General features: G+C 54.6%; 9 protein-coding genes across 9 annotated transcripts; 3 read left to right on the top strand and 6 right to left on the bottom strand.

Annotated features, from left to right (window-relative positions):
* Positions 1-1,698: 1,698 nt before the first annotated feature.
* Positions 1,699-3,591, top strand: AYL99_04550 (hypothetical protein; the record flags this gene model as incomplete). Its single annotated transcript, XM_018836064.1, has 4 exons — positions 1,699-1,758; positions 1,823-1,973; positions 2,040-2,521; positions 2,611-3,591. The coding sequence occupies 4 exons, from the start codon at positions 1,699-1,701 to the stop codon at positions 3,589-3,591; spliced, it is 1,674 nt and encodes a 557-aa protein (XP_018695714.1).
* A 768-nt stretch (positions 3,592-4,359) lies between these two features.
* On the bottom strand, positions 4,360-6,468 carry AYL99_04549 (hypothetical protein; the record flags this gene model as incomplete). The annotated part of the gene is made up of 1 exon (XM_018836063.1): positions 4,360-6,468. The coding sequence occupies one exon, from the start codon at positions 6,466-6,468 to the stop codon at positions 4,360-4,362; it is 2,109 nt and encodes a 702-aa protein (XP_018695713.1).
* A 2,408-nt stretch (positions 6,469-8,876) lies between these two features.
* On the bottom strand, positions 8,877-9,974 carry AYL99_04548 (hypothetical protein; the record flags this gene model as incomplete). Its single annotated transcript, XM_018836062.1, has 1 exon — positions 8,877-9,974. The coding sequence occupies one exon, from the start codon at positions 9,972-9,974 to the stop codon at positions 8,877-8,879; it is 1,098 nt and encodes a 365-aa protein (XP_018695712.1).
* A 434-nt stretch (positions 9,975-10,408) lies between these two features.
* On the bottom strand, positions 10,409-12,421 carry AYL99_04547 (hypothetical protein; the record flags this gene model as incomplete). The annotated part of the gene is made up of 1 exon (XM_018836061.1): positions 10,409-12,421. The coding sequence occupies one exon, from the start codon at positions 12,419-12,421 to the stop codon at positions 10,409-10,411; it is 2,013 nt and encodes a 670-aa protein (XP_018695711.1).
* Positions 12,422-13,167: 746 nt separating this feature from the next.
* On the bottom strand, positions 13,168-14,836 carry AYL99_04546 (hypothetical protein; the record flags this gene model as incomplete). Its single annotated transcript, XM_018836060.1, has 2 exons — positions 13,168-14,255; positions 14,308-14,836. The coding sequence occupies 2 exons, from the start codon at positions 14,834-14,836 to the stop codon at positions 13,168-13,170; spliced, it is 1,617 nt and encodes a 538-aa protein (XP_018695710.1).
* Positions 14,837-15,511: 675 nt separating this feature from the next.
* On the top strand, positions 15,512-17,391 carry AYL99_04545 (hypothetical protein; the record flags this gene model as incomplete). The annotated part of the gene is made up of 2 exons (XM_018836059.1): positions 15,512-15,563; positions 15,626-17,391. The coding sequence occupies 2 exons, from the start codon at positions 15,512-15,514 to the stop codon at positions 17,389-17,391; spliced, it is 1,818 nt and encodes a 605-aa protein (XP_018695709.1).
* An 851-nt stretch (positions 17,392-18,242) lies between these two features.
* Positions 18,243-20,218, top strand: AYL99_04544 (hypothetical protein; the record flags this gene model as incomplete). Its single annotated transcript, XM_018836058.1, has 2 exons — positions 18,243-19,051; positions 19,108-20,218. The coding sequence occupies 2 exons, from the start codon at positions 18,243-18,245 to the stop codon at positions 20,216-20,218; spliced, it is 1,920 nt and encodes a 639-aa protein (XP_018695708.1).
* Positions 20,219-21,621: 1,403 nt separating this feature from the next.
* On the bottom strand, positions 21,622-22,368 carry AYL99_04543 (phosphoribosylglycinamide formyltransferase; the record flags this gene model as incomplete). Its single annotated transcript, XM_018836057.1, has 1 exon — positions 21,622-22,368. One exon carries the CDS (start codon positions 22,366-22,368, stop codon positions 21,622-21,624), a length of 747 nt encoding a protein of 248 aa, XP_018695707.1.
* Positions 22,369-24,455: 2,087 nt separating this feature from the next.
* Positions 24,456-26,678, bottom strand: AYL99_04542 (hypothetical protein; the record flags this gene model as incomplete). The annotated part of the gene is made up of 3 exons (XM_018836056.1): positions 24,456-24,826; positions 24,933-26,219; positions 26,579-26,678. The coding sequence occupies 3 exons, from the start codon at positions 26,676-26,678 to the stop codon at positions 24,456-24,458; spliced, it is 1,758 nt and encodes a 585-aa protein (XP_018695706.1).
* Positions 26,679-26,763: the final 85 nt, after the last annotated feature.

The raw sequence follows: 26,763 nt of genomic DNA, 5'->3' as shown, positions 1-26,763 counted from the left end.
AGCAAATTCTGCTGACCTCTTCTTATTAGAGTCTCCTAAGGGTAGCCCTCAATAGGCTGGATGTCCACACGCCCTGCTTTTATACACAACCCAAGATGCTTCTCGCATTTTTGCAGTTAGTCACCCTTAACTGTTTAATACCAAGACTTGGAAGTCTCAAGCCCCGGTTGCCATAGCCATCTCCGAATATTGTCTCGATGGGACGGTGGGGGCGATATGGAATGCCTGAGCGGCGAATGTCCACGGTTGCCTACAGGCCATCTCTCACCATTGTTTCCACCACCGCAAGCGAAACACCAGAGTGCAGACATGTCGTCGTATCTGTGACATAAGTATTACTCTGGCTCAAAAGTGACTCCAGAATGGAGTCATTTGAGGTACCTTTTGACTCTCTGTAATGTCTGACTCCATAGTGGCATTCCGTCACTTATCGACACCTTCCTGGTCATTCAATTCGGCCTCGTTATCCGCTACTTAGCCGCTGCTTACATGATGTTAGGTGCGGCTGACAGGAGATAGTTTCGGGGTGTGATATGGAATCGTCTCGGCTATGATGTCCTGGAGGCTGACTAGGGATCGGCTCCGAAAGCGTATTGATGATAATAGCATCCAGCCGATTGATCTCTTCACCTCCAGTACACAGACAGCACCTCTCAAAAGAAGCTTAACAGCTTCCCTTTCTATCGCCGACAGTTTGGGACGACTGGCTCGGACTGGTGTTGGATGATGACACAAGACGGAAACCCTCGTGCATACTTCGGCACCCGAACAGGCTAACCCTTAGACAAAAGGACAAATCATCGCTTTTCCCCCCCTTTGGCGTCGACACCAAAACGAGTACGAGGTAGGAGAGAGACTCCACGTCCCCATCCAGCAGAGAGCAATGCAACGGGTTGCTGTCGCTTCTAACTAAGTGCTGATGTCCCAATTACCGGGATCCTCACCACCCCCACAAAACAATCTGTCAGCGACTCCAGCGCCGGTTTCGTGGCGCAGGGATTCCAGCCACGGCCACTATAACCCTTGCCGATACAGGTTACGTTGGCCAAAGCGGCCGCTGCAGCCGACCGATGCGATGGACGTCGTGTTGCTCACCACACGTGTCGGTTGGGTTGCATAGGGTATGAAGGTGCCCTGGTCTCTCGATGGAACGTTATCGAAAGACCCAGCAGAGCAGTCGGGCCACTACGAGCAACTCGCACAAAGTATCCCAAAGTACCTTCCAGGACAAGCTGGACTGATGATCAGTGGAGATCCCAGCTTCTCATACGGTGAACCCCCCCGACTAGCATGACGAATACTCACACGACAAGGCCGGGGACTGGACCTATGTATGCTCTGGTTTCCAAGGGTTGGATCACTTGGCCCAGCAAGCTACGAACGAGTACCTCGTCCCTGGGGCTCCCAGACCTCCACCATGCTTTCAAGTATGGGTCGCATCGCGGTTCCATACCCGTATCTTTTTGCCCGCTTCTTGACTCGTTCTTCAGCCCAGGTATCTGACAGTCAGCAAAACATGGCCACTCCCGCTTAAGGGTGGCTCGGGTACCGGTCGTGAGGATACATGATCGGATGTAATGGAGGTATAAGAACACCACGAGCGTCCTCCCGTCGGTGAGGGTGTGTTGAACTGACCCCCAACCCGCTGCGAGTCTCACCCTATCTTCTACACAAGGCTTTGATATCGGTATCCTAACCATGGCTGTCTTCTCTGTGGTAGACCTGCTATCTGTGCTCGCGGCAGCAAATATCGTCTATGTGAGTGTCTCGATATCCATGTGTCCCTTTCGCCGCCTATCACGTCTGCTGACTCTCTACAAAGTTCTTTGGCCTGGCCATCTATCGACTATACTTCCATCCTCTGGCCAAGTATCCAGGACCTCTCCTATGGAAATTGACACAGTGGCCCGAAGCAAAATCCGCATGGACGGGAAGGAGACACATCGACCTGCAGCTGCTGCATGAGCAATATGGTACAGGACAACATGCAGCCCCAATCGTCTGTCTTGTGCTCGACTAACTGACGACCCCCACCACAGGCGACATCGTCCGCTTTGGGCCCGACAAACTCTCGTTCCGCACCGCCCAGGCCGTCTACGACATCTACACGGACCGCAAGGCCAACATGATCAAGACCGGCTGGACGCACACGGGCGAGACCATCAACCCGGGCATCACGACGCACGTGCTCTCGGACCGCCAGCTCCACGCCGCCCGGAGGAAGCTGCTCAACAACGCCTTCTCAGAGCGGGCCATGAACAGCCTCGACAAGTATATGCTCGAACGCATTCGCGATTGGTGCGCCTACCTCGGCCAGGCCCGCGACGACAACGACGACGACGCGAAGCCAGAGAAGCCTGCCGCCACATGGGGCAAGGAACGTGACATGGGACAGTGGTCGACCCTGCTGACCATCGATGTGCTGGGCGAACTCTGCTTCGGCGCGAGCTTCAACGCCATGAAGACCGGGGCGTGCTATATTATGGACCTTCTCCTCTCGAGTGCTCGTTTCCAGCAACAGGTACGTAACTCCCGTGCATCATCGACCGTTATATCACCCTTCTCCCCGCGGGAACACTGACACATCTCCACTCTCTTCCGTCGCAACAGGTCTCTTTCATCCCGATCCGCGAAGTGCTCTTCCCCTTCATGAAGCCCGCCCCTCTCACCCGCATCGGGCGTCTCATCGGATCCCAGAACCTGCTCAACAAGGTGCGGTTCCGGCAGGACGTGGCCGTGTACGTGGAGAAACGGTTCGCGGTGGAGAAGGCGGACGCGGACAAGGCCGAGGAGGACAAGCGGCGCGACTTCTTCTACTACCTGCTGCACGCCAAGGACCCGTCGACGGGCGACCGGTTCCAGCCCAAGGACCTGGTGGGCGAGGCGGCGCTGCTGATCGGGGCGGGCAGCGACACCAGCTCGACCGCGATGTCGGGCCTGTTCTTCTACCTGGTGCGCGACCCGCGCGCCCTAGCCAGGCTGCAGGCCGAGGTGCGCGCCGCCTTCACCGACGTCGAGGAGATCCGCTACTCGGCCAAGCTGACCGGCCTGCCGTACCTGCGCGCCTGCATCGACGAGGCCATGCGCATGACGCCGCCCGTGCCCGGGCTGCTCGACCGGCTGGTGCTGGCGGGCGGGGCGCGGATCGACGGCCACGACATCCCCGCGGGCACGACCGTGGGGGTGCCCATCTACGCCATCCACCACAACGAGCGGTACTTCCCGCGGTCGTACACGTACCTGCCGGAGCGGTGGCTGGCGGGCGAGGCGTCGTCGCGCGTGGCCGGCTTCGCCGTGACGCCGACGTCGGTCGAGGTGGCCAAGTCGGCCTTCCACGCCTTCTCGTCCGGCCCGCGCGGCTGCGTCGGCAAGAACATGGCCTACATGGAGCTGCTCACCGCCGTCGCGCGCGCCATGTTCCTGTACGACGTGCGCCTCAAGCCCGGCGACCAGACCGGCGCGGGCGGGCCGCACCTCGGCGAGAAGGGGAGAGAACGCCCCGACGAGTACCAGTTGAAAGACTGGCTGATCGGCGACCGCCAGGGGCCCGTCGTGCAGTTCAAGCCCCGGGAGGAGGGTGTGGTGGTGTGATCTGGGCGTCTGGTCTCTCTCTCTCTCTCTCTCTCTCTTTCTGAGTGTCTTTCCATCACCACGGAGCGGAGTTGAAGGTGCACCGTCTATCTTGGGGGGCTCGAAAGGGGGGCAATCAATGTACAAGGGAGTTAGGGGCCAAGTGACGTTGAAAGGTCCATTTTTGTGTGTTCAAGCCTGCGACGAGAATTCTTTTCTCTCTCCTTTTTTGGTCATGGAAGTATTTTTGGGGTATGTGCCTTATGTTTTTGTGTTACATATGTCATGTCGACCACTGCTGCAGGATGAGGTGGTTTTGGAGAGGAGAGGGGAGGAGACGATCGGAGCTGAGCTGGGAGATAAGATAGATAGACAGACACACGGGCGGGCGGGCGGTTGGGCGAGCAGACAAAATGCCCGGACTGAGATGGACGAGATACTAGATCAAGCATGCAACGAATGAAACGGATATTGTGATGCCAGAGAGAGATCACATAGAGATAGATATATACTTAGTTATACATACATACATACATGTTTCTGTTGAGATACGGAGGAAGACGTGCAAGACTTGGCCGGTAAGTAAGTCAGTCAGTTATGTATTAATAACGATTGGGTTTGAGCGAGACTCGCCCTGGCTTTCTTCCCACACCAGCCTTGAAGTCAAACCCGCCCTACCTAGCTACCTACCTACATACATAGATACATACATACACACCTTCACACAAGGGAGGTAGGTCAGTAGTCAGGTTACATGAATACCTACCAGCCTACGAGGTACATAGTAACTCAATAGAACCTCCACACCACGGCAAATGGCACGCGCTCACTGACCAATCGGAACGGCTGGACCACAATGTGTACCTGGTCGGCCGAGACCTGGGGCCAGATGATCTGCTCGACGTTATTGCGGCGGTCAAAGGTCGTCGTGTCGCCAATATTGAACTCTCGGTCCCGCTGGTTCCCGTGGCGCTCCTTGCCGCCCGCGATCGCCACGAGGTTCAGGTCGTTGGCGAGGGCCGCGCCGGCGACGTCGGCGTACACCAGGGTGACTTTCAGGGTCTGGCCGGCTGTCTGGGGCGGCACCGCGATGGAGAACTTGAAAGGCTCTTCGTTCTCCTCGTCGATGGCCCCGATCTCGTAACCCGACGTCTTGTCGGCCGGGTCCACCACCGAGGTGGGCACGTCGACACGGCCAAAGCCCGAGTGCGGGTTGGGTTCGTCGCCGACCTCGCGCGGCATGTACTGTCCCTTGATGGGCACGGCGCCGTTGATGAGCAGGGCCTTGATCAGGGAGCCCGTGGGGTTCTTGACGCCGTTCTGCTCGTCTTGGTAGCCGTGGGCCTGCAGAGCCTCGCGGAGGACGGCACAGCATCCCGCGACCAGCGGCGTGGCCATGCTCGTGCCGGACAGGTACATGTAGCGGTCGTCGCCCGAGACGCCCATGACCTTGACCTCGTCGTCGAATTTCTGATTCCGGGAGCGGGTGGAGAGGATGGCGGTGCCCGGGGCGACAATGTCCGGTTTGAGCCTGTTCTCCGCGGTCGGCCCACGGCTGCTGAAGGCCGCCAGACCATCCGGGTTGTTGGCCTGGTGGTCATCCTTGAGCGGGTTCTTGGGGAAGTCCCGGGGCCAGAAGCCACCATATGTGTACGGAAGACCTGCAATGCCCGACTGAAGCGTTGGGCGCTTGTTTTCGGAGGCACCGACCGTGATACAGTTTTTGGCCGACGCCTCGGCACCGAGTGATCGCTCGTTGACCTTGCCGTCGAGATCCGAGTCTTGTCCGTCATTGCCTGCGGCGAACAGGATCGTCATGTCCTGGTGTTCGAACACGAACTGATCGATGCTCTCCGCGCCCGCATCGTAAGGATTTTGAACGCCGGATGGTGACAGCGGAGTACCCCAGGAGTTGGTGTGAATTCTCGCACCGGCTTGGTACCCTTCATTGAACAGTTGACTGATGTCGTTTGGGATGCCGCCGAGTTGAGATTGGTGGTTCTGACCGAACCTGCTGAACGTCGACTGCATGATCAGTGTAGCATCCGGGGCGGCACCCTGAATCAGACCTTGAGAGTTATGTTGACCGCTGCCGAGGACGGAGCCGCACACGTGGGTGCCATGGCCATCAGGGTCATCGCAAAGGTTCGCCCTCTTTCGGCCCCAAGGGTTCAGCTGCTTGACCCGACCGGTAAAGGCATCGTGCACGTCCGTCAGGCTGCCTTTGTCGAAACCTGTGTCAGCCACGCATACAATCTGGTCTCTCCCCGTATACACTGTATTGCTGCCGCTGCTGCTGCTGCCCGGCCCACCCAAGCCCAAGATAGTGCGGGCAACGTTGTTGAACAGCCGGCGTTCGTTGACGGGGTGGATGACTCGCACTTCGTCGACGGCGGCGATTTTATCCAAGTTCTCGGGGTCAACTTTCACTCGGACGAAGCCTGGCTCAACCGTAATGTCCGACGTCTGCACGTTGCCGGCCTGTGCAATCTTGCTGACAATGTCTTGGGATGCCTCCTTGATATCGTGGTGCAAAAGAACGTTCACTTCCACGGCGCCGTCACTCTCCTCGTTGGTGCGCATCGCCGGAGTGGCAGTGCTAGACTGTAAGACATCCGGGACCACAAATATGGGAGAGTAGATATTGGCATAGCTGATATAGTCCAAGTTACGGACTTTGTCCAGATCCTCGGGCTTGAATCCGCAGAGGTATAGCTGGTCATTTTCATTCCCGACGAACTCCTGGATTTCGACGCCCAGGCCTTTCAGTTCTGTTTTTTGGGCCTTATTTAATGGATCGCGCTTGGTGCGCACCAAGATATAGTTCGAGCTGGAGGCGTCTGGCTGCACATCAGAGCTGGCCACAGTCCGGCCATTGATGACAATATCGTCAGACATATTGGATGAGGATCAGAATCAGAAGCTTGAACTTTAACCAAGTAGGTAGACTCTCGATGGACAAGCTGAAAAGAAAGCGACTGTGTCTGGGAAATGGTTGAATTTTTTTTTCGATGGCCGACTGCGCCTTAAGTACCCTCATTTTGGTCGAGATCTTTCACAGGCAAGGCCTGCTTCGCGTTCAGACACGGTTTTGATCAGCTACGGCTGACTTGTACAACACAACATACGAGGGCAGCACGGCTCGAAATAGGTCTCGAAATACCCTGTTCTTCTGAAAGGTCTAGAGGACAGTCAACACGAGAAGGGCCTCAATGGTAGGCCAACATCGCTGGAACACGATAGATCGTATCCGTGTGCCGAGAAAACCCTTGGACAGTTTTGGCCTAATTTGCTGCATAGGACCGAACAGGATCAGACTCTCCAGCAGTAACCTCTCAATAGTGTGGCGGCAGCTCAGCCTTGCGGAATTCTTTAGTTGCCATTGACGGTTACGTCTTCGGCTGGAACACTGACCAAAGACCCTGGTAATCAAATCATGCATTTTGCAAGGTCTGCCTGATGGATAGCGACGATGAATCCCAGTGTGGCTTCAGAAAATAACCCCAGAGTCCGTCTGTTGCTGTCGGGACTATGGCCCCTGGAAGGTTCAATGAATACGAACATGCTTGAGAGGAGTGGAAGGTCACATGTGCTCTGCAGCCTTGGCTCGGAAAAGATGTGCAACTGGCGGGTTCAGCTGAGCTCATGTTGGGAAAGGGGTGAGGCTTTGGCAAACAATTCGTGTAAGGCTCGGGTAGGAGCTGACCAGATATGCAGTGGGTAGCGCCCTGGCAGCCTTGGCTCTTACACAAAGAAACTCGAGCCAGCCAGCTGCTGCAAATACGAAACCATCAACTGCTCGCTCGAGGAGGGGTCGTCGTTGAGCTGCATCACAGGGCTGGCTGAATGGACTGTTCTCGTCCCAGAACAAAGCTTTCCTGTATCCCCGGGAAGAAGGTGATTGTCCAGGATTGTTGCTTGGCTGGAGGCCTTTTCTCAGAACAAGGTGTAGGCTAGAATCTCGATTGAAGCTAGATGCTACGTCCATCATATTTCTAGTGCTCGTCTGGAGTGCTGCTCGTCTGCATGAAACAAGTGGAAGTTGAATCCTAGTCCGAGGAGGAGTCTAACCTGCTTCACTAACACATGCATTGGCACTGATTGGGAATCGCAGTCTGTTGAGATCGCAGCGTGCTATTGAGGCATGGGGATGGATGGATTTGGCGAGTGCCAAGTAAACCGAGAGCCACTTGAGCGGCGTTGGCAGCGAGGCTGACAAGACGGTGGGCAAAGAAGAACAATACAGATGTATACTTCGCCGTGGACGGCAGGATGATGCAGAGCAATACTGTGAGATGAGAGGGCTAATCGATTCGAAAGCCTGCACGTCTCATCTGTGCATTAGACCAATCATGGCAAGGTCGTACTTCTGGTTTTCAGCGTGGCCGAGACTTATCGACAAAGCCATGAGCTCACACTGGGTTTCTTCGCCATTTGAAGCGGTGCCCGAAGGTAATCCATTGTGGGTATAACTCAGTAGCAGCGGGCATGTCAACGAGAACATGAGGTCCACGCGCACCTCCTCTGCTTCAGGGCCATGGAGCCTCTTGCAATATCTCGCATCTTTTTCGGAAATCCGATCAATGAGTAGGCAGCACAGACTGGAACAGAATCCCAACGGCCGGAGAGCGGTGTCACCATTCTCTTTCTCGCATTGACCGATCCTTCGATATCGGTGGAAGGAAGAAACAACCGGTGAGTGGCTATGAATGTCTGTGGGTGTGGGAATAAAGTGCTGACACTGTTTCGTTCTTGCTCCGGTTGATTGCGGCCGCCAGTTACGCTGTATCACCAGGATGCGTCGAAAACGAACCCAGGCCTGCTCAGTCATGCATGGTACAGTCACCCTTGCGGTTCCCCAGGACTTCTAACACGTTTCCAAATTTCCTGTCTCGGGGTTTCCACATGATTTTTCGGGCGGACCAAAGGTCGCGTCACCAGCCCAGTGGCACGTGCACCAGTAACCCTGTCTCTTCTCGTGTATGCCCGTGTCCACGTCGCGTTCAGATTCGTGCTTCGGAGCCGCCATGATTGAATTTCGTCTAAGCCGTATCCGCCTGCACGGACAACATCCACCATGACCCGTTCCGGTGCGGTAACCAGGGTTGCCAGGGAGAGATGGTAAATGCGTCGCATCTCTGTCTCCGCCCTTCGCTTTAGCATGTCGTTCCTTGCCTTGTCGATTTGTATTCAGAGGTCGAAATGATGTTGCCATGTGCGGGCTGGACGACGTAGTTGCTCCTTTTTTTTGATGTCGGCCGGCCCTTTTCGCCGGCATGTCTGTAACCTCCGCAATCTCCATGCTCTCAGACAACCTTGACGCTTTCCACCTCGTTGTCTGGCACTGTTTTGATCCATTTCAGAAAATAACTGACATCTTTCGCAATCATACCAGGGACGCCCATCTTCTGCATCCACATCGGCAGATTGCCCTTGGCATCGCTCGCCGTTGCCATGATCCATTCCACCTCGTCCCAGTTTTTACCCACGTTGGGATCTCCATCCTTCCGCCGGACGATTTCTATCGCGGTGTAGACCCCCAGGACGACGGACTTTCGTTGCTGCGAGGTCTTGCCGTCACGGGTGTTGCGACCCGAGGAATAGATGGCGTCATGCACGCCCGTGCCCAAGGTGACGGGGACGGTGACGGCGAGGAACTCATCAGCGCTGATACTGGCTGTAGCGACCAGAACTGGGAAGCAACGGGGGCTGGTCGGCGGTGGCGTACCGTGGCACATTTCGTAGATCGCCAATGTCACGCACGAATACTTCTGGCCCGATCTCCCCACGATCTTCCCCTGAGATTCAAGATCTTTGACCTCCTCCCCCCACGTACATACGCAGTGCGCATCGTAAAGAGTGGGTGTGAAATCCTCTTCGTGTTTGGAATGATTGTCGCGCAGGCCGTAAATGAATTCCTTCCAACTGGCGTTGCCAGGAGACGAGGCGTCCTTCGACGAAATGCCCTTATGTATCGACTTGCGAGCACACCAATGTTCGCCTGCGCTTAGAACCTTGAGTGGCGGCTTGCTTCGCCCAGGCCTGGCGTAGGTTTCTCCATGTCCTGTCGCCGCCTCGGGTTGGTCCGGATTCGCGATGGGGGCTGTACTCTTGGAGCCGCTCCAGTCAACAATGTCTTCCAACTCTTTGGCCGCGACCGAATAGGTAAGCACCTCGACCTTGGCTTCGCTAGGGGGTACGGACTTGACAGAGTGGTGTTTGAAGTTCGCGGAGAAGCTGGCCGGCGACAGGAAATCGGCACCGTCATCGAGGAGAGTCAGCAGGAAGGGGAGAAGCCTCGGGCGGGTGCTGTCTCCGGAGGGAAGGGATGGATGTTCTGGGAGCTCGCCCAGTTGCAAGGGGGCAAGTCGGATCAGGTTGCTTTGGGTTGTGTTGGTAGACATTCTGATGCCACGGTCTTCAAGGCGCAGTCTATTTACTCGGTCGTGTATAGACTTGGGAATTGGAAGCAGGCCTGAGTTGTGGGTCTCAAATAGGATGAGGACCTGGGTGAAATTGGCAATTGTGTGAAGGAGAGACTCATGGTTTCCATATTATTGTTCCAAACAGCTGGCGACGTGCATACGCCATCACTGCGCTGACACGCCGGATTGTGGTTTCATATTTGGATCTCGTCGTCATCAACGGGCATGACTCAGGCACTATTCCCTAACGAACGTCCGACGACTCATGCAGACGCTTGAAATATCAATTGCTGAACGCACTACATCTAGAATGCTATCATTCCAGCCAAGGCACCTATGAGGAGCATTACGCCTCGCACTGTAACCATACACCAAACAACCCATGACAATTCATCTCATAATGTTGCACATTTTCATGCCCTTTTAGGAGGGCTGGGCTCCGGCTCATCTGCCGCCTCAACCCGCACCAGTATTTCCTCCAGGAAGCCCTCCAGGAACTCCGTAACTCCGCCTCCCATGCCGACAGGAAATTCTTCATCGCACTTTTGAATCTCGTGAAACACGCCCGCCACCTTAGCAGCAAGTTTCCGCACCCTTTCGTGTGTTTGCACTCTCTGTTGGTGCAATTCTGTCGCCGCAGAGGAGTCCAACTTGCTTGCTCGGGCAAGCTCTTTTAACATGTACGTCCGGCGGTGCATTGCTGCTTCAAGAGCCGGTATCAGGACCGAGTTAAGAGCGGTGAGCTCCTGGTTTGGGTCTGGCCGAGGTGTCTGTGCAGATGTGTTGCTGGCGCCAGATGTTGTTGTCTGGGATACATTTGTTTTGGTTGTGAGTGGCGGCAGGGGCTGCTGGTTAGCAATCGATGCAGGCCCCACGGGCTGTTGCGTGAAGACCATTGCTGAGGAGGTTGGAAGAGGTTGTTGGCTGACAGGTCTGGAAAATGCAGATTGTTGAGACTTTTGGACTGGTTCCCCACGTCCTGGCTTTCCCTTGAAAGGCGGGATTTCCGGGATGACCATATGAGGCTTCTTCCCTGGCGGAGTCTGTCCTTGAGATGGTGGGGACATTGGACTGTTCTCGGTGTCGAGCTTCAAGAAGCCCATGTCCTTGGCCAGCTGAGCCTGGAATGCTTTGTTGTATTCATTTGACCCAGGACTATCTTTGTGCAGTGGCAAAGGTGCGTTCTTAGTTGCCAGTCGGACAGCTGGCGTCCTCGGCGTAGCAGAGGGTACAGATGCCGCGGATGGAGCTCGATTTTCGATGGGAACTGAGGCTGTCGCTTTTGCAGGAGATGAGGGTAGTGGCAACTTTGCAGGCGTTGGGAATACACCTCTGACAGGGGATTTCTGAGGCGATGATGGGACTTTAACTGTGTCGTCCCAATCTGTTACGCCCTTTGCAGCGGCAGTCGGCTCTGCAGAAGCCCTTGCGTTAGTAGCAGAGTCGTTCATCGGGCGAAGACCAGGGCCGCGGCCTCCAACGGGGCGCACAGTACCGAAGTCCCATAGATCCTCATCCTCAGGTCGGTGAGTCGCAGCTCTCACAGGTTCTTCGTCCTCTTCCTCATGATTAGAGGTACCATTGTCAAGACTCGCCAGGTATCTTTCGTTTCTCTCAAGGAGTTCGGTCAAGTAGGTCGTCTTTTTGGCTTTCTTGAAGAACGGGTGCTTGAGCAGCTCTTTTGCAGAGGGTCGTTCCCTGGGGTCTCGGCGGAGACAGAGTTCGACAAAGTCTTTGAATGTTCTAGAGAAATCTCCCTCTAGAATGGGCGGAGGATTCTTCGGTATCAGGAAAAGAACTTTCATTGGATGAATGTCAGCGTAGGGCGGCTCTCCATGAGCCAGTTCGATCGCTGTAATGCCGAGAGACCAGATGTCCGCCTTGTGATCATAGCCGGATTGTTTGATAACCTCGGGCGCCATCCAGAAGGGAGTTCCCACAAAGGTATTCTTCTTGGTCATGGTGGCTGAGAGTTGTCCGGATACACCAAAATCAGCCAGTTTGACCTGTCCATTTTGGCCCAGAAGCACGTTGGCGGCCTTGATGTCTCGGTGCAGCTTCTTGTCGGAATGTAAGTAGTCGAGGCCCATGAGCAGTTCTCGAATGATGATGCAGATGTATTCTTCCTGGATTTTGCCGGCCCTCATGAGGTCTGAGCAACTCCCGCCCGAGCAAAACTCCATTATGATCCATAGGTCGGAACCTTTAAGATATGAGCCGTGGTATTTCGTCACGTATGGAGACTGCAGTTCCGAAAGGATTGATATCTCTTGTATGATGTCTTCAACTTCATCTTCGGCGTTTTCCACGTCGATGACCTTGATAGCCACCGCCTGACCTGTGCGTTTGTCCACTCCTTTGTACACTTTTCCAAAGCTTCCCCCTCCGATACAGTTCTGTTTGGTATAAAGTTCCTCCGGGTCCATGTTGTCTTCTGCTTGTGACTTAGCCGAAGCTTTGTGAGGTGGTAGGATAAGTGGGGTGGATTCGAGTCGATCTCGTTGGCGCACTGTATGACGGTCGCGGGGCAGTGATGTCAAAGTGAAATGCACGAAATTGAGGGCAGTGGTTTGCTCGTAGAGTAGTTTCTATTCAAGGATTGAGGCCGAACCCGAAAGACCTGGGATCCCGCCCTGAATGTCAATGCAGTCTCGAGTCTTGGGCGAAGATGCACTGTCAATTCCTCAGTGCGCATTGGGCAGGTGCTATTGTTGGCATCCGCCTCCTCCCCGTTGCGGTAGTGCGATCCTCGTCATAAGGGTTCGTGAAATCGTCGCTCATATCAGTTCGTTGGCAAAGTGTGCCCAGTTACTTGCAGGAAGTGAGTAGTGCAGTTGATGAATATGAAACACCTCGACAATTAGCTTGTTTACGGCCTTCCATTTCCGGTGAGTCCATCTCGACTCCCATTGGTTACACTCGTCAACCCCGAATTCTATTACGATAGCCAGTGAAGATGGGTTTAACAAGTCCCTTAGAAACAATTTCGCGGTCTCTCCCGCCTGCTCATTTCGTCCTACGAATCCTAGAGTACAAGCTCCACCAACTCGCTCCAATGCGTCTCCATGGACCGGGACACATGCCAGAGTCAGGGTTGGTGCTATCACCAAGTAGCAGCAAGTGCCTAACGCCTTGCAATGCCTGTCTACTTCCGCAACCACGAGCCTCCACGTTACTCCAGGAACTCCACCATAACCGTTCCATTTTTCAGACCTGCACTTTCGATCGACTCATTTCGAGCATCCATAAGATTCTTGCCCATTGACACGAGGTCGAATGCCGTTCCCTGCTTGCCCTCAAGTGGTTCTGCTTTGAGAAACTCATAAATCCGCTGCACAGGATCTTGCTCTGCAAACCGTCGAACAATGCGGCCGCCGGGGTGTCTGATTTGGACTCGCGTCACTCCTGGTCCGGGGGGTGGCTCTGTGTGAGGGCGATCGGACGCAATTTGGGCAAAAGCACTCGACTCCACTGATTCTTCCGCGCCGTTCTGGTCGACATCCATTGCACTGGCACTATCTGGTAGGTCTCCCCTGCGGATATCTCCAACACTCCGTGTGAGATCATCAGGATCTTCTGCCGGTGCCGATTTGTGTTCCTGGCTCTGGGTGGCCAGACTGGCCTGCAGCGCCCGTTCCAACATCTCCTCCTCGGTGAGCTGATCGACGGGTTTCTCTTTCTTGGCTTCAGACTTGCGCTTGGCTACCGGATTCCGAGCGTTGTTTTCGAGGCTGTATCGGTCTAAGAATTCGTGCAGTTGCATGAGAAATTCAGGTGGTGGCGGAACTTTGCGCGACCAAAGCTTTATTTGTTCACCTGTTCGTGGGTCGACAATGGCAACATGTGGATATTCGCTCTGCACCTCATAGTTGGGGAAATAATATTGGATATACTGTGAGGCTCTCGGGTCGTTCCTGTTGTATTGCAGAAAGATGAAGTTCTCCTTGACCGTGTCGACGATGCCTTCGTTCTTCCATATGTCGCGATTCAACGCCTGGCAGTCAAAGATGGAAGGGTCCTGGATGTCTACCAGAAGCCACTTCTTGTGTTCTTTACCCTCGTCTCTTGCGCCCTCCCAATTTCCCTTGTACATTAGGTCCCATGGGGGTTGAAAAAGCCTCGCAAGTCGATTTGACCTCGCGGAAGCCTCTGATGCTCCCCCAGTGGACTCTGCAAGGGCATCCGGACCGCTCGAGGTGATGTTCAATCCTTGTTCCCAGATGGAAGTCGGTTGATGTTGATTAAAGATCCCTGCCCGTGCTATTCTCAATGTTAGCCACATGCGACGGCCAAAGGCGCTGAGGACACTAACCTAGCTGTCTCCTTCTTTCAAGGGCTTGCATTCGTTGTTCCACGGCATTGGAATATACAGCAGGGTCCATGGGCGGGGCGGCCGACCCTGGTCCTACCAAAACCTCCGCCTGTCGGGCAATAGGAGCTCGCACAGATTCGTCCATGACGCCTTCGCCGTACATCTCATTTTGCAATCGCCGTGCCATAGCCTCGTCATCCTCATAATCTGCGCCTCGTGCAGGACCGGAAGGCGTGGCTCTCTGTGGAATCTTGCGAAAACCAGTAATTTCCGGGTCATTGTCATCGGAGATATTCTCGTCGGCATCGTCATCGATGAGGTTCAGCGGTTCGCCAGGTCTATGGGCGTTAGAGGAAGATGGTGGAGGTGGAGGAGGACGAGAGGAATTGCCTGTCAGGTCGGCGCCACCGTTTTCGAAGAACAACTGGACTGCTTGATTAGGATCGCCGTCCGCAAGCTGCACATATTGCGAGGCTAATTCTGGAGTTGTCCCGCAGACGGAGACAACGGTGGCAATCGCTTCGTCCATAATGAAGAACAAACAATCTGGAGAGGCAAATGGATTGATGATTTTGGGTTGGTGGGATGGAGTTGAGACGACCCTTGCAAGAGCCTTCAGGGGGAAGTGGTAATCATGAAGGGAACGGGGGTGGGATCATTGCAGGAAACAATGGAGGAATAAGTCATAGGAATTAGGAGATGCCATGAGTCAAGAACAAACTGGCAGTCACCGCAGTTAGTGGTGATGGGGGGTTTTGTTATGAGGCAAGCGCAAGACAAGGCAAAGCGCACAAGGCGGCGGCGTTATGACGAAAAGGGCCGGCGTCACTGCCCGATACCTGCGACTCCCCTGACAGCCATGTGCACGGCGGGCGGGAGACAAAAATGCCAAGCAATGTCACGATCTCGTTAGGGGGATCAAATGACACGGACATTGAAAATAAGAGTACGGCGGATCATGGATTTGTGACATGCAGGTTGTGGCGCTGGTCACGTGTGGGTGGTGGTGCCAAATCCCCCCGAGGCTAATGGTGGGACGCTCCTTCCCTCGAAACGCGGTCGCGTCGAATCTTGGCAGGCGCGACTGGATATGGCTGGGATGCATGACTCGCGACTGCCACTTCTTGAGTCGTGTCCCTCGCGCCTTCCACAGCTTCAACTTTCTCCAACTCCAACCCATCAAAAGCAGCGACGACCACCTCAAATGGCTGCCACAGTGCTGGGAAAGCGTTCTCGACGAGCTCTGGATGAACAAGGTGCGTCTCAATGATTCAGTTTCTGGATTCTGGTGCATGCAACTAACAAGATACGTGGATAGATCTCCCGGAAACACTTCCCACCCCGAAGAGACGGACGCGAAGCTCTGCACCTGAGATATACCAAGATGCAGCTGAGAACAATGAATTGGGGAAACTGAATGCCCGTCCTGTTGGAGTTCGTAACGGACGAAAGAACAATACTGTACGAGACAGTCCCGTAAAGAACCAAACGAGCACAACCAAAGCCATTGAAGATTCCAACTTCCCAACGGACGAAAATCAGCCACCCTCAATTGTGTCGACTCCCACCACCATTCGCTTCAAGGATGTCCTTGCTTTATCTGAACCCAGCACACCGAAGCACCGCGTTCGACTTGCAGGCAGACTTCTTACGCCTCAGTCGTCACGTTCGTCCACACCAGCAAGGTCAAAAAACGTATACTCGCGTGCTCGACAGCTATTCGTCCAGGCCGGCAACGGGAAGATCGTCGGCCGGGAGGCTGAACGGCGCCAATTGACCAAGTTCATCTCCAAAGCCATCGACACTCGAGTTGGAGGCTGCACATATGTCAGTGGACCACCTGGCACGGGCAAGAGTGCCTTGGTCCAGGAGATCTTGCAAGGATTTCAGGGGGGGCCTGTCACGACCACCATAATCAATTGCGTCTCTTTAAAGTCTTCCGCCGAAGTCCTCGCCCAACTGAGCGAAGCCTTTTGCCCTGGCAAGGGCAGCTCCAAAGCATCCAAAGCAGCCCTGGCGAAATTGTTCACGACGAAAAGGGCCAATCCCGAAATGCGTGTCGTTCTACTTGATGAGATCGACACGCTCCTTGGAGGGGACTGCGAGGTGTTGTACAGCATTTTTGAATGGGCCATGCATCCGTCGTCCAGTCTCATCTTGATTGGAATCGCCAATGCTCTGGATCTGACTGATCGCTTCCTGCCCCGTCTGAAGTCGAGGAATGTCAAGCCCCAACTGCTACCTTTCCTTCCATATTCGGCCCAACAGATCTCCACCATCATCTCAGACAAGCTACGATCTCTCATGGCCGATACGACCACGGCCGGCGCCGACTTTGTTCCTTTGATGCATCCAGCGGCGATTCAGTTAGCAGGCAAAAAGATATCCCAGACGGGTGATCTACGGAAAGCCTTCAGCCTGGTTCGTCGCGCTCTCGACCAGGTTGAGCAAGAAACACTCTTGAAGATGAGCCAAGACCAAAGTGTCACTCCCACCAAGCAACCACTCCAGGAAATCTCGAACGTGTCCCTCGGCCAGGCTGTTCCATCGCCCGGCAAGATGGACCATCGATCAGTGCTCAATCATCTTACCTGGGAGACAGCGCCTCGAGTGTCTATTGCACATGTGGCCAAGATCGCTGCGACTATCTTCAACAATGGTACACTTTCACGCTTGGGCGGCTTGAATCTCCAGCAAAAAGCAGTGCTGTGCTCATTGGTGGCTGCCGAAGCCCGTCGACACCGCCGCGATCCGTACACCACGCCGTCCAAATCAATCTCGAGGCTACCTACAATAAAGAATTTGTTTGAAAAATATGCTCAGCTGTGCAAACGCGATGACGGGCTGTTGCAACCCCTCAAAAACACCGAGTTTCGAGACGTTGTTGCCAGCCTCGAAACCTTGGGGTTAGTGCAAGAGGCATCTGGACGCACGTCGGGCATACTGACACCCACGAACACGCCGTCTCGAAGTGGACGAGCGACGGATGATAAACAGGTGGTCAGCGCCGTGTCTGAGAGGGAGATGCGGGACAGCCTGACAGGGCCGGGCTCTGATTTGCTGTTGAGGCTCCTCGAAGAATAAGAATACGGAAGTAATGAATCGCTTTGTGTTTGGCTTTCACATGGCGCGGGGGAATGGATTTGCGTGAAGCGAAGGAGCCTTTGTCTTGGATTCTGTTCTAGGCCGCTTACTCGAACAATAATGGTGACGCCGGTCCCGGGAGGATTTCGGGCGGGCCTGGTGCTTGCATGTAGTTGTCGTAAACGAAATGAAAAACCTACTCGATACTCAAGCTTCTCGTAGATGAACCTCATTCGCTCAAGTCTGAGATGTTGAAAACTGGATGTTCTACGGGATGATGTCAATAACTGCAGGCGATTGCGCGTCCCTTTGCAAACCGGATCATTTCCCTGCAGACAAGCAACAGACAAGCACCAGACAAGCACCAGGCAAGCACCAGACGGGAAATTGATCGCCCGCTGCCGGCTGGGCTGTTGGCTCGTAGGCTAGGCTTCTAAGCTTGCGGCCCCCAGCGGCCATGTTTTGTGCTTGGCCCCAGATGGTGCCATTCACCACCAGCCCCGAATACGTCCATTGGAGAACACCTGCGTCAGCGTGCGCCTTCATCCTACGGGCACAACTAGTAATAGTACATGAGCAGGTGGCGGGGGCTTCACGACCAGATCCATACGTCCTCAAATCTTCCTTCGCTCGATCCAAGTTTCCACCGAGTCGACTACGAACATCCTCCACAATTCCTGGCTCCCATCCTGCGCCCATTGTCTCTCCTTGGTTCTCCCGGACGGCCTGGTTACATCTTCTTATACCATCGTCCCTCCCGGGTATGCGCCCGAGTGCTTGCTTTGGTCACAGACAATAATCAACATATGCTGGCGCAGCCAAGCCCGTAACATCCCTTTGCATATTATTCAATGGCCGAAAACGACCCCAATACACCCGCCCTGCGCAAGGATGGAGTAATTGCCCAGGCGGACCGAATAGGACCCAAGCTGGTCGATAAATCAGAGAAGTTGGAGGAGAAATATCGAGGAACCAAGGGAACCGACAGTGCCGAAAAGAAGGAGAAAGGCCCAGCTGGCGGGTTCGATGACACACCTCTGCCCAAAGCACCGCCAGGATATACCCTGAAGATTACATTCCACAAGGCCGAGAACCTACCATTTTCCGACTTTGGCACTCTCTCGTCGGATCCATATGTGCTGGCGGTGATCCGTACAGAGCTGCCCAAGAGGCACAAGCAAGACCCGGATCTCAAGCTGAGGACGCCCACGATCCATCGCACCACGGACCCGGAATGGGAGACCGAGTGGATTGTCGGCAATGTGCCAGCGAGCGGGTTCCATTTGAAGTGCAGATTGTATGATGAGGATCCGTCAGATCACGATGACCGACTGGGAAATGTTCACATTGATGTTGACCACGTGGACGAAAACTGGAAAGGGTTCTCACACCAGAAGTTTCAGTTGAAGAAGCGCATGGGTAGCAAAAGAGCATACACATTCCGCGGATGCGCCGCCTTGATGTCGCGCAGAGTCAAAATGAACGGGAGCCTCATTGTCAGCGTGGAGAATCTCGGCAGGACCAGTGCAGAGGACGGTGGTCGCATATACACAATCGGTCCATTGCCATGGAGTCAGCATTTCTCTCCTCTGATCGGGCGGATAGCAGGGACGAAGGACACGGCACAAGGCAAGGACGGAAAGGAGGTTCAGAAATACAAGTATGTCTACGTCTTGACCCTCTTGTGAACACCCGCCAGCTAATCCGTCATCCAAGTTTCCAATCCGTGCAGATGCAGCTGCGTGGACCTGTCCCGGCAGATCTTTATCACCGATATGTCGAATTCAGACCCTTTGTCGCCGGCATGTTTACTGCCCATACTCTCCGAGGTCGCCTGCTCAATCGCGCGTTGCACCATCAACACGCTCGAGTCTACAACTACGACAAGACTACCAAGTATGGTAGCTTTCGAGAGCCCTGCCCTGAGATGACCAAACTGTTTCTCGACCTGGTACACTATGACGAAGGGGGTCGCATCTTCACATACGTCTTGACGTTGGATGGGCAATTACGTTTCACAGAGACGGGCAAGGAATTCGGGATCGATTTGCTGAGCAAACACACCATGCACAGCGACGTGAGCATCTACATCGCCTTCAGTGGCGAGTTCTTCATCCGCAGAATCAAACATGGAAAAGCGCGCAAGAACGATGACAGTGTAGATCCCAACGAGGACACGCACCCTCCTTCAACGCCACCAGATGAGGAACGAGACAACATCGGCACAAGCAGCATCGCCGGCGGTGACTCCAGCCACGGAAATGACGCAGGGCCTCTGGCAAACGGCGCGACCACCTCCGAGAGCAAAGAGCCCTGGCACTATGAACTCATCATTGACAACGACTCCGGGACGTACCGGCCCAATGCGGCCAAACTCCCCCTGCTCCGCAGCTACCTCTCCGAAAACTTCCCGGGCCTCAAGGTTCGGACCCTCGACTGCCAGGCCGATGCGGAGCTGCAGCAGAAACTGAAATCCGAGCAGCGGGAAAAGAAGAAGCAAGCCCGCGGCGGGAAACAGGTCATGTACCTGCAAAATATGAGCTTGAGCAGCCTGAGCTCGGACGAGGAGGAGGAGCTAGCCGAGCGTGCCGCTGCGGGCGGCGATGGCCAAGTCCACGAGAGCATGTATAAGAGGGAGATGCACAAGTTTATGGATGGAGGTCGGGACCAGCACCACGGTGACGACGACGATAACGAACAAGATCCAGGAATTCCCAGTAATCATGAGAAGCAGGAGAAAGTCAACGGGAACCTCGCTGGTGCAGAAAAGGGTAAAGAGAAGGATACGCCTGCGAACGAGCCCATCTCTGCTGGGACAGAGAAGTAAGAGCCAGCAGTGGCGTGCCACCACAGCCACCGTCAAGATGCTGTTGGGTTTCGGAGCGCCAAAATCAGTGTTTTCCAGTGTTTGCGTTTTGTTTTGTTTATGTACTGCCTTTTCAGGATTTGAGTGAGCGAGCTAGCGAACAAGGCCGGGTCTAGGGGCCTGTATGACGGTATCTCATGGCTCGGCGTGAGTGGCATGGGAGGAAGGGAGGGAGGGAGGGAGACAAGCAATAATGGGCAAGTGGCAGGCCCTGTCTCTGGACTGGGACATATACAGCACCTCCTGGATTAATCTTTGTCGGGTGGTGGATGTTGCTGCCTGCGTTCTGTTCCCTGTTCTGTTTGTGATGCGATGCGATACCCTATCCTTTTTCTTCCATCACCGTGTTTATATACATATATACATGTAAAACCCAAGAAAGAAAGAGCCAACTCCATTCCATCACGGGGAATAGTAATCATAATAATATGATCGATCACCAGTGGCCGTGTCGAAAACCGGGTTGGAGCCGTGCATAGCTAAGAATCACTGGCGTATGTACACATGTACCTCGGACAATGATACATAAATATGAATGTGTTGCTGTAGGTTGTTCTCGTGGCCGCTTGCTTCTCAGGAGCATATGGTCCGAGGTCTAATAATCCGATGACTGAGAAGTATTGCTGTAACAGTGCAATAAATACCTCCTGTACGTGTATGAAGGGACATTGACGTACCTACAGTAAGTGGGTGGTAAGTAGCCTTGAAGGTAGGCGGCTCAACGACTGAATAATGGAACAATTGTTACTACTCTGAACCAGGAGGTGTTGAGTTGGATCGCGATGGGAATAGAGAGGTCATGACCCGGAAAACAAAGCCAAGGCAAGGCAAGGAAAAGCGCAGGTGCAAATCTAATATGAATGGATTTCAAATACTGATTGATGGTACGGTGCTCAATTGCTTTTTCCGCCCGAAGAGAAGAACAATCTGAGAGAGAGAAAAAGAGAGAGCTGTTCCTTTCACCATCTCATCTGGAAATCTCATACCAACTTTTTCATGCCTTCCGTCAAAATGACATACATTTCTGGGATCGGAGCTCTCGGATGCGAATGTCTTTGTTTCCCTTTTTTTTTATTTTGGCCATCTTTCGATCGTGGAAAAGGCCCCAATGTTGTTGGCCGTTTGGATGTATCAAAGACGGGAAGTCGACACTCGTCTCACAAGTCCTGACATCAACTCCAATTTGTTGACGTGTTTGTCCAAAGAAGAAGCCTTCCGAACACCTTGCTTGTCCCGAAGAACTGACACTGTTGCCTGCCTGCCACCCTCAGTCACCAGAGCTCTCTCGCCGTGGTTGGCCCAGTAAACCCTGTGACATTTATCGACCGTTCCACCTCAAAGCACTCAATTCAAGGCGAACATCGTTAACTCTCCTGTCTCCGTTTCGCTTCTAGATCCGCAAGGACTTTGGCTGTCGCCTCGACAATAAGCTTCCACTCCGTCTGATGTATCCTCTCCTCCAGATCACTCTGCGACTCCCCAGGTTTGATCTCCACCTCCCGTACAAGGACGGGCGCACCGCGGTCCACCTCGGCAGTCACATAGTGAACCATGACTCCAGTATTAGAAATTTCGCCCCTCTGAAAAGCCTCGTAAGCACGGCCTATGGCATTTGCCCCGTCAAACTGGCCCGGCAACGCTGGATGGAGGTTGATGATGGGCACATTCGCAGCAGCCAGGGCGTTGATGAACGTTGGGGACAGGATGTGCATGAAGCCGGCACAGACCACGAGGTCCGGGCAGGGGATGTGTGTGAGGATCTTCTGGGCTAGATCGGTGTCGTACTGATTCCGGGCAGCGGTGACCCCGGCCTCGGTGTCGGGGAATTTCTTCTTGTACGACAACAGGTTGTGATAGGTGACGGGGATGTGAGCGTCTTGGGCGCGAGCGATGCCCTTCGCTTCCCGACGGTTACAAATCACATGTGATATTTCAGCATTGGGCAGAAGTCGTCGCGGAGATGGTTTGTCTCTGGAAGGAGGAGCTTGACCGCAGGCGTCGATCAGAGCTTGGAGGTTGGTCCCTGAGCCCGAAATGAGAACGGTGAGGCTGAACGATGTCGACGTGCTGTAAGTGCGGGACTTGTCGGTGGATATGGTCCGCGAGGCCATGTTGACCAAAACCGCGACAAGGAAGTCTGTTTGGTTGGGATCGACACGAGGAAGATAAGGTCGCGAACGACGGAGGCTGGCTGGAGCTTTGGAGGGATGAGAGCAAAGGATTTTTTGAGGTCAGAAGAGTTCAGTTTAATATCCCATCTCGGAGGCGATCCGTGTCAAGGTAAGCAAGCGGATAGAAGAGCACGGGCAGGACGGAGCTGCAACATTTGAAGCCGCGACAAAGGGACTCGAGGAGGAATGGCTTTGGAAAATGCGACAGCTCAGTTAGTGGAGGAGGAGGGGCTTGGGGAGCTTCAAGTTCGCTGCGGGAGCAGCCCCAGTGAGAAGCAACTAGCCGCGTCTCAACCACTAAGGACCTGCATTGGCGTGCCTTAGGGGCTAGTGGGCTACCCTGGGAGCCACCCAGGGGCTGTCGTAAGGTTGGGTAGGCCGCAAACAAGCGACGGGGATCGAAATCTCTGGGGGGCGACGGCATACGCCCAAGCGGTCCATCAGGGCCTAAGACCTGCCGGAATCAGCCACCAAGGCCTCCGACCTCCAGCTACCTGCGACTTGTGCCTGCAAGTTCCCCTCCTCACCGTCACACCACTTGTGCTACTGCATTGACTGTGCGTGCGTTATTGTATCATCGTGTTCCTCCGCTCTCGAAGCGACGAAGCTACCTCTGAACCGCCCATCTGGTGGAAAAGTCCCCGTCGAAGCAAGGGCCATTACACGAAGTACGAGCAGAGGATGCGTAGTCGAGGAACCTTTGCGGGAAGCGGCATCCCCCCTCCTTCGATCATCCCTGCTGTCCCTCCATTTGATCGACAGACCGATTTCCACCATCGGGCTTGGATCTCCCGTCCCTCTGATCTTCCGTTGGGTTTGCCTGCCCACACTGCGACGTCTTTGGGCGCGGATGCAAGAGAACAAATCCCCGGAGGGGCTCCCTCCACAACTGCCAGAAACGATGTCGGCGTGATCGGCGTGTGTTGGATTGTGAAATCACAGGAGGGCGTCTAGCACATTGAAGCTGCACGCTTAGCGATGCACCTTGCATTGCTGTCTGTGCACTGGTTGACGCTTATTGGCCTCCTCCCGTGACGAACGCTTCGATCGGTCAGAGTGAGCACGGTCGATCGCCAATCTATCACGAACTACTCGGTACAGGCTCTTCCCAGGTGGAACGTCTGCTGGATGGACTGTGCGCCTTCGGCCTAAACCGCCGATACTCGCCATCAGGCGCCGTCCTGTCTTTAGAATCTCGTCTTCATTCTGTGAATCCACTGAAGATCTACACACTGGCTGACAGATTAAGACGTTATTCCATTCAAGGTCTATCCGACAACAAGAACCGGAAATAAGGAGACCAAGCATTTGCCGATTGTCCACCGGTTTCCGTTTGACACAACGGGAGACGAGAATGGAGAACATACGTGGAGTTTCAGTCTCAGCTGGTGCAGATCACTGCTCTCGGCCCGTCAAGTTTGACCCAAAAGCATCTTTGAAAGTTTGTGGCTTACCAGGGAACAAGATTGGGGATTATCCTCTTCTTGACTGTACGTCTTACCTGCTGCACGCAGGGAGCGTTTGAGAAGAGTGACCACCAATGACAGCTCCCTCTACAATGTAAGGATGGATCCCCGAAGACGTCGCGGTTTTCCTTTGTGACCGGACCGGCATTCGTTTTCTCCCTTTGGCGTTGGACTTTTGGAGTTGTCTCTCTCTAAGGACCAATCCCCTTCACAAGTGAGGTAGGAACTATTGTGTTGACTCTACTGACAGTCACAGACATTGAAATCAGGGTCGAGGATCAAACAACAAGTCCACTCCAAGAGTTTACTTTGGTTATATGCTAGACTCAAAAAAAAAGGGAAACAGAAATGCAACAGCCAACCGAGCGTTTGTGCCTCTAGGAATCTGCAGTGCAGCCTCGTCGTGGGGTGCTCCAAAACACAAAAACAGCCTCAACATTTGTTCAATACCCGTCCCTTTCCGCAAAAGACTTATCGTTACATGAACTCCAGTTGGCATTCCACCACTCTTCTTGGCAGGTGGCTTCGAATACAATGCGTTTTCTCTCGGCGTGGTACCAATCACAGCTTGGCCCGAGCCTTGCCCAGCTTCCTCTCCTCCTCCTCCCGGAACTCCTTCTTGGCCTGGTCCTTCAAGACGCGCCGGAGGATCTTGCCGCTGACGCTCTTGGGCACGGCATCAACAAACTTGACCCCTCCACGCAATTTCTTGTGGTTGGCCACTTTTGCGTTCATCCACTGCACAATCTCAGCTGCCTGCTTCTGTCGCTCTTGTTCACTGGAAGAGACGAGGCCCCGGTCCTTGGGCACAATGTACGCCCGGGGCACTTCGGTGCCGAGTTCCTGTGACTCGACGCCGACGACGGCCACGTCGTCGATCAGGGGATGTGAGGCGAGGTAGCCTTCGAGTTCGGCGGGCGGGACTTGGAAGCCTATATGGGAGCGGAACAGTCAGTTGCTGAGTTACATTTCCTCTTTGCGGTCGAAGAAGATTTCAATCCCAAGAGAGGCTCGAAAGAAGGAATTGGTGAGACTTACCTTTGTATTTGATCAACTCCTTGACACGATCCGTGATGGTCAAATTGCCCTTCTCGTCCAGGAAGCCCACGTCACCGGTCCGGAACCAGCCGTCCTCGAGACACTCGGCGGTCGCATTGGGGTTGTTGTGGTATCCACCAAAGACATTGGGTCCGCGTACGTACAGCTCGCCGACCTTGCCGCGAGGCAGCTCCTTGGAACCGTCGGATTCCTCGCCGGAGCCCGGGACGGCGCAGAACTTGGCCTCGAGGTTGGGGACCATGACGCCGGTAGTGCCGACGGCCGACCACCAATCCTCCCAGCGCTGGATGAAGATGGTGGGCGAGGTCTCGCTGAGGCCGTACCCTTGCTTGACGCGCACGCCCTTGCGCTTATACAGGCTCTCGACCAGCTCGCGCGTCAGCGGTGCGGCTCCCGAGTTGGTCATGCGCAGCGAGCTCAGGTCATACTTCTCGACCACGGGACTCTTGCACAGCAGCAACACGATGGGCGGCACGATGTAGCTGAAGGTGACGCGGTGGTCCTGCACGATGGCACACCACTTCTCCAGCTCGAACCGCGCCATGACCAGCGTGTGCACGCCGCTGAAGATGGGGCTGAGCACCAGGCAGTTGAGCCCGTAGATGTGGAAGAAGGGCAGGCACGCCAGGATCTTGTCGCCGCGGCCGTTGGGCGGCAGCGGGATGTCGCTGTTGGGCGGGGTCTTAGTACCGTTCCACGTCAGCCACCCCTCGGCCTGGTGAATCTGTTCCACGTTGCTCGTCATGTTGAAGTGCGTCAATCGGACGCCCTTGGGCCTCCCGGTCGTGCCGGACGAGTAGACCAGGAACGCGAGGTCGGACTTAGGGTCCAGCTTGGGCGTCCGGTAGCGGGTCGAGGGGCTCAGATGGCGGACGAGGGTCCAATGCTTGAACGTGCGCGAGGAGTCATGCTGCTCGCCGAGCAGGATGATGTGGGAGTCGGGGATGCCGGCTTCGCGGGCGGCCTTGCGCGCCGTGTCGAGGACTGACAGATGCGTGCATAGCACCTTGGCGCCCGAGTCTTTCAGCTGGTAGACCAGTTCGGCGACGGTGTAGCCCGGGTTGGCGGGCGAGACGACGCCGCCAGCCCAGAGGGTGCCCAGGACCACGGGGGGCACGTCGATGTCGTTGGGCACGAAGAGGCCGAGCACGTCAGATTTGCGGAAGTCGAAGGTGGCTTTGAGGCCCTTGCCGAAGTCGACGCTGGACTGCCGCAGCGAGGCGTAGGTGTATTGTCGGGCGAGCGAGTCGGCGGACTGGAATATGACTGTATACACGTCAGTAAGGGCATTTGTTTTCTCATATGTTGGTTGATTGGCGGGTAGATGTTGATCATCAATTAGAAGAAATGTCTCTCTCTCTATCTGTCTCCAGAATCCGAGAGTCATGACCATCAGGCTGTTTTTCGGAGCACGAGCTGGAATTCCCTCCAGACATATTTTCCAAGCCCATTGTTTTGTCCAGACTAGACTCGTCCTGCTCCTCCAGCTTTTATTGCACAAAGGGGAGCATGAGCTAGCTGCCCATTCCCGAATCAAGCAAGGGTACCAGAAACGTCCACAGCACAGCGTAACACAAACACACATCATAAAACCAAAGGATTCAAAAACTCAAAAAAAAACTTACCATGATCATCAGGAAACTCGCGATCTTTCCTGTTAAACAAGAACGACCAGATGTCCGTGACCTGCAGGTCGATATCCGGGAAGTCCGACTTGATCGGCATGTTTTTTCCCTTCTTGGTTTTTGGAATTGGGTTTTGGGGGTCAGATGAAGATGAGGGAGTTTTTGTTTTCGTCGCTACCTTGTTA

Source organism: Fonsecaea erecta, assembly GCF_001651985.1.
Source record: "Fonsecaea erecta strain CBS 125763 chromosome Unknown Scaff3, whole genome shotgun sequence".
Lineage (NCBI taxonomy): Eukaryota > Fungi > Ascomycota > Eurotiomycetes > Chaetothyriales > Herpotrichiellaceae > Fonsecaea > Fonsecaea erecta.
Note: the sequence above shows the minus strand (reverse complement) of the source record. Positions and strands in the feature narration are given on the sequence as shown.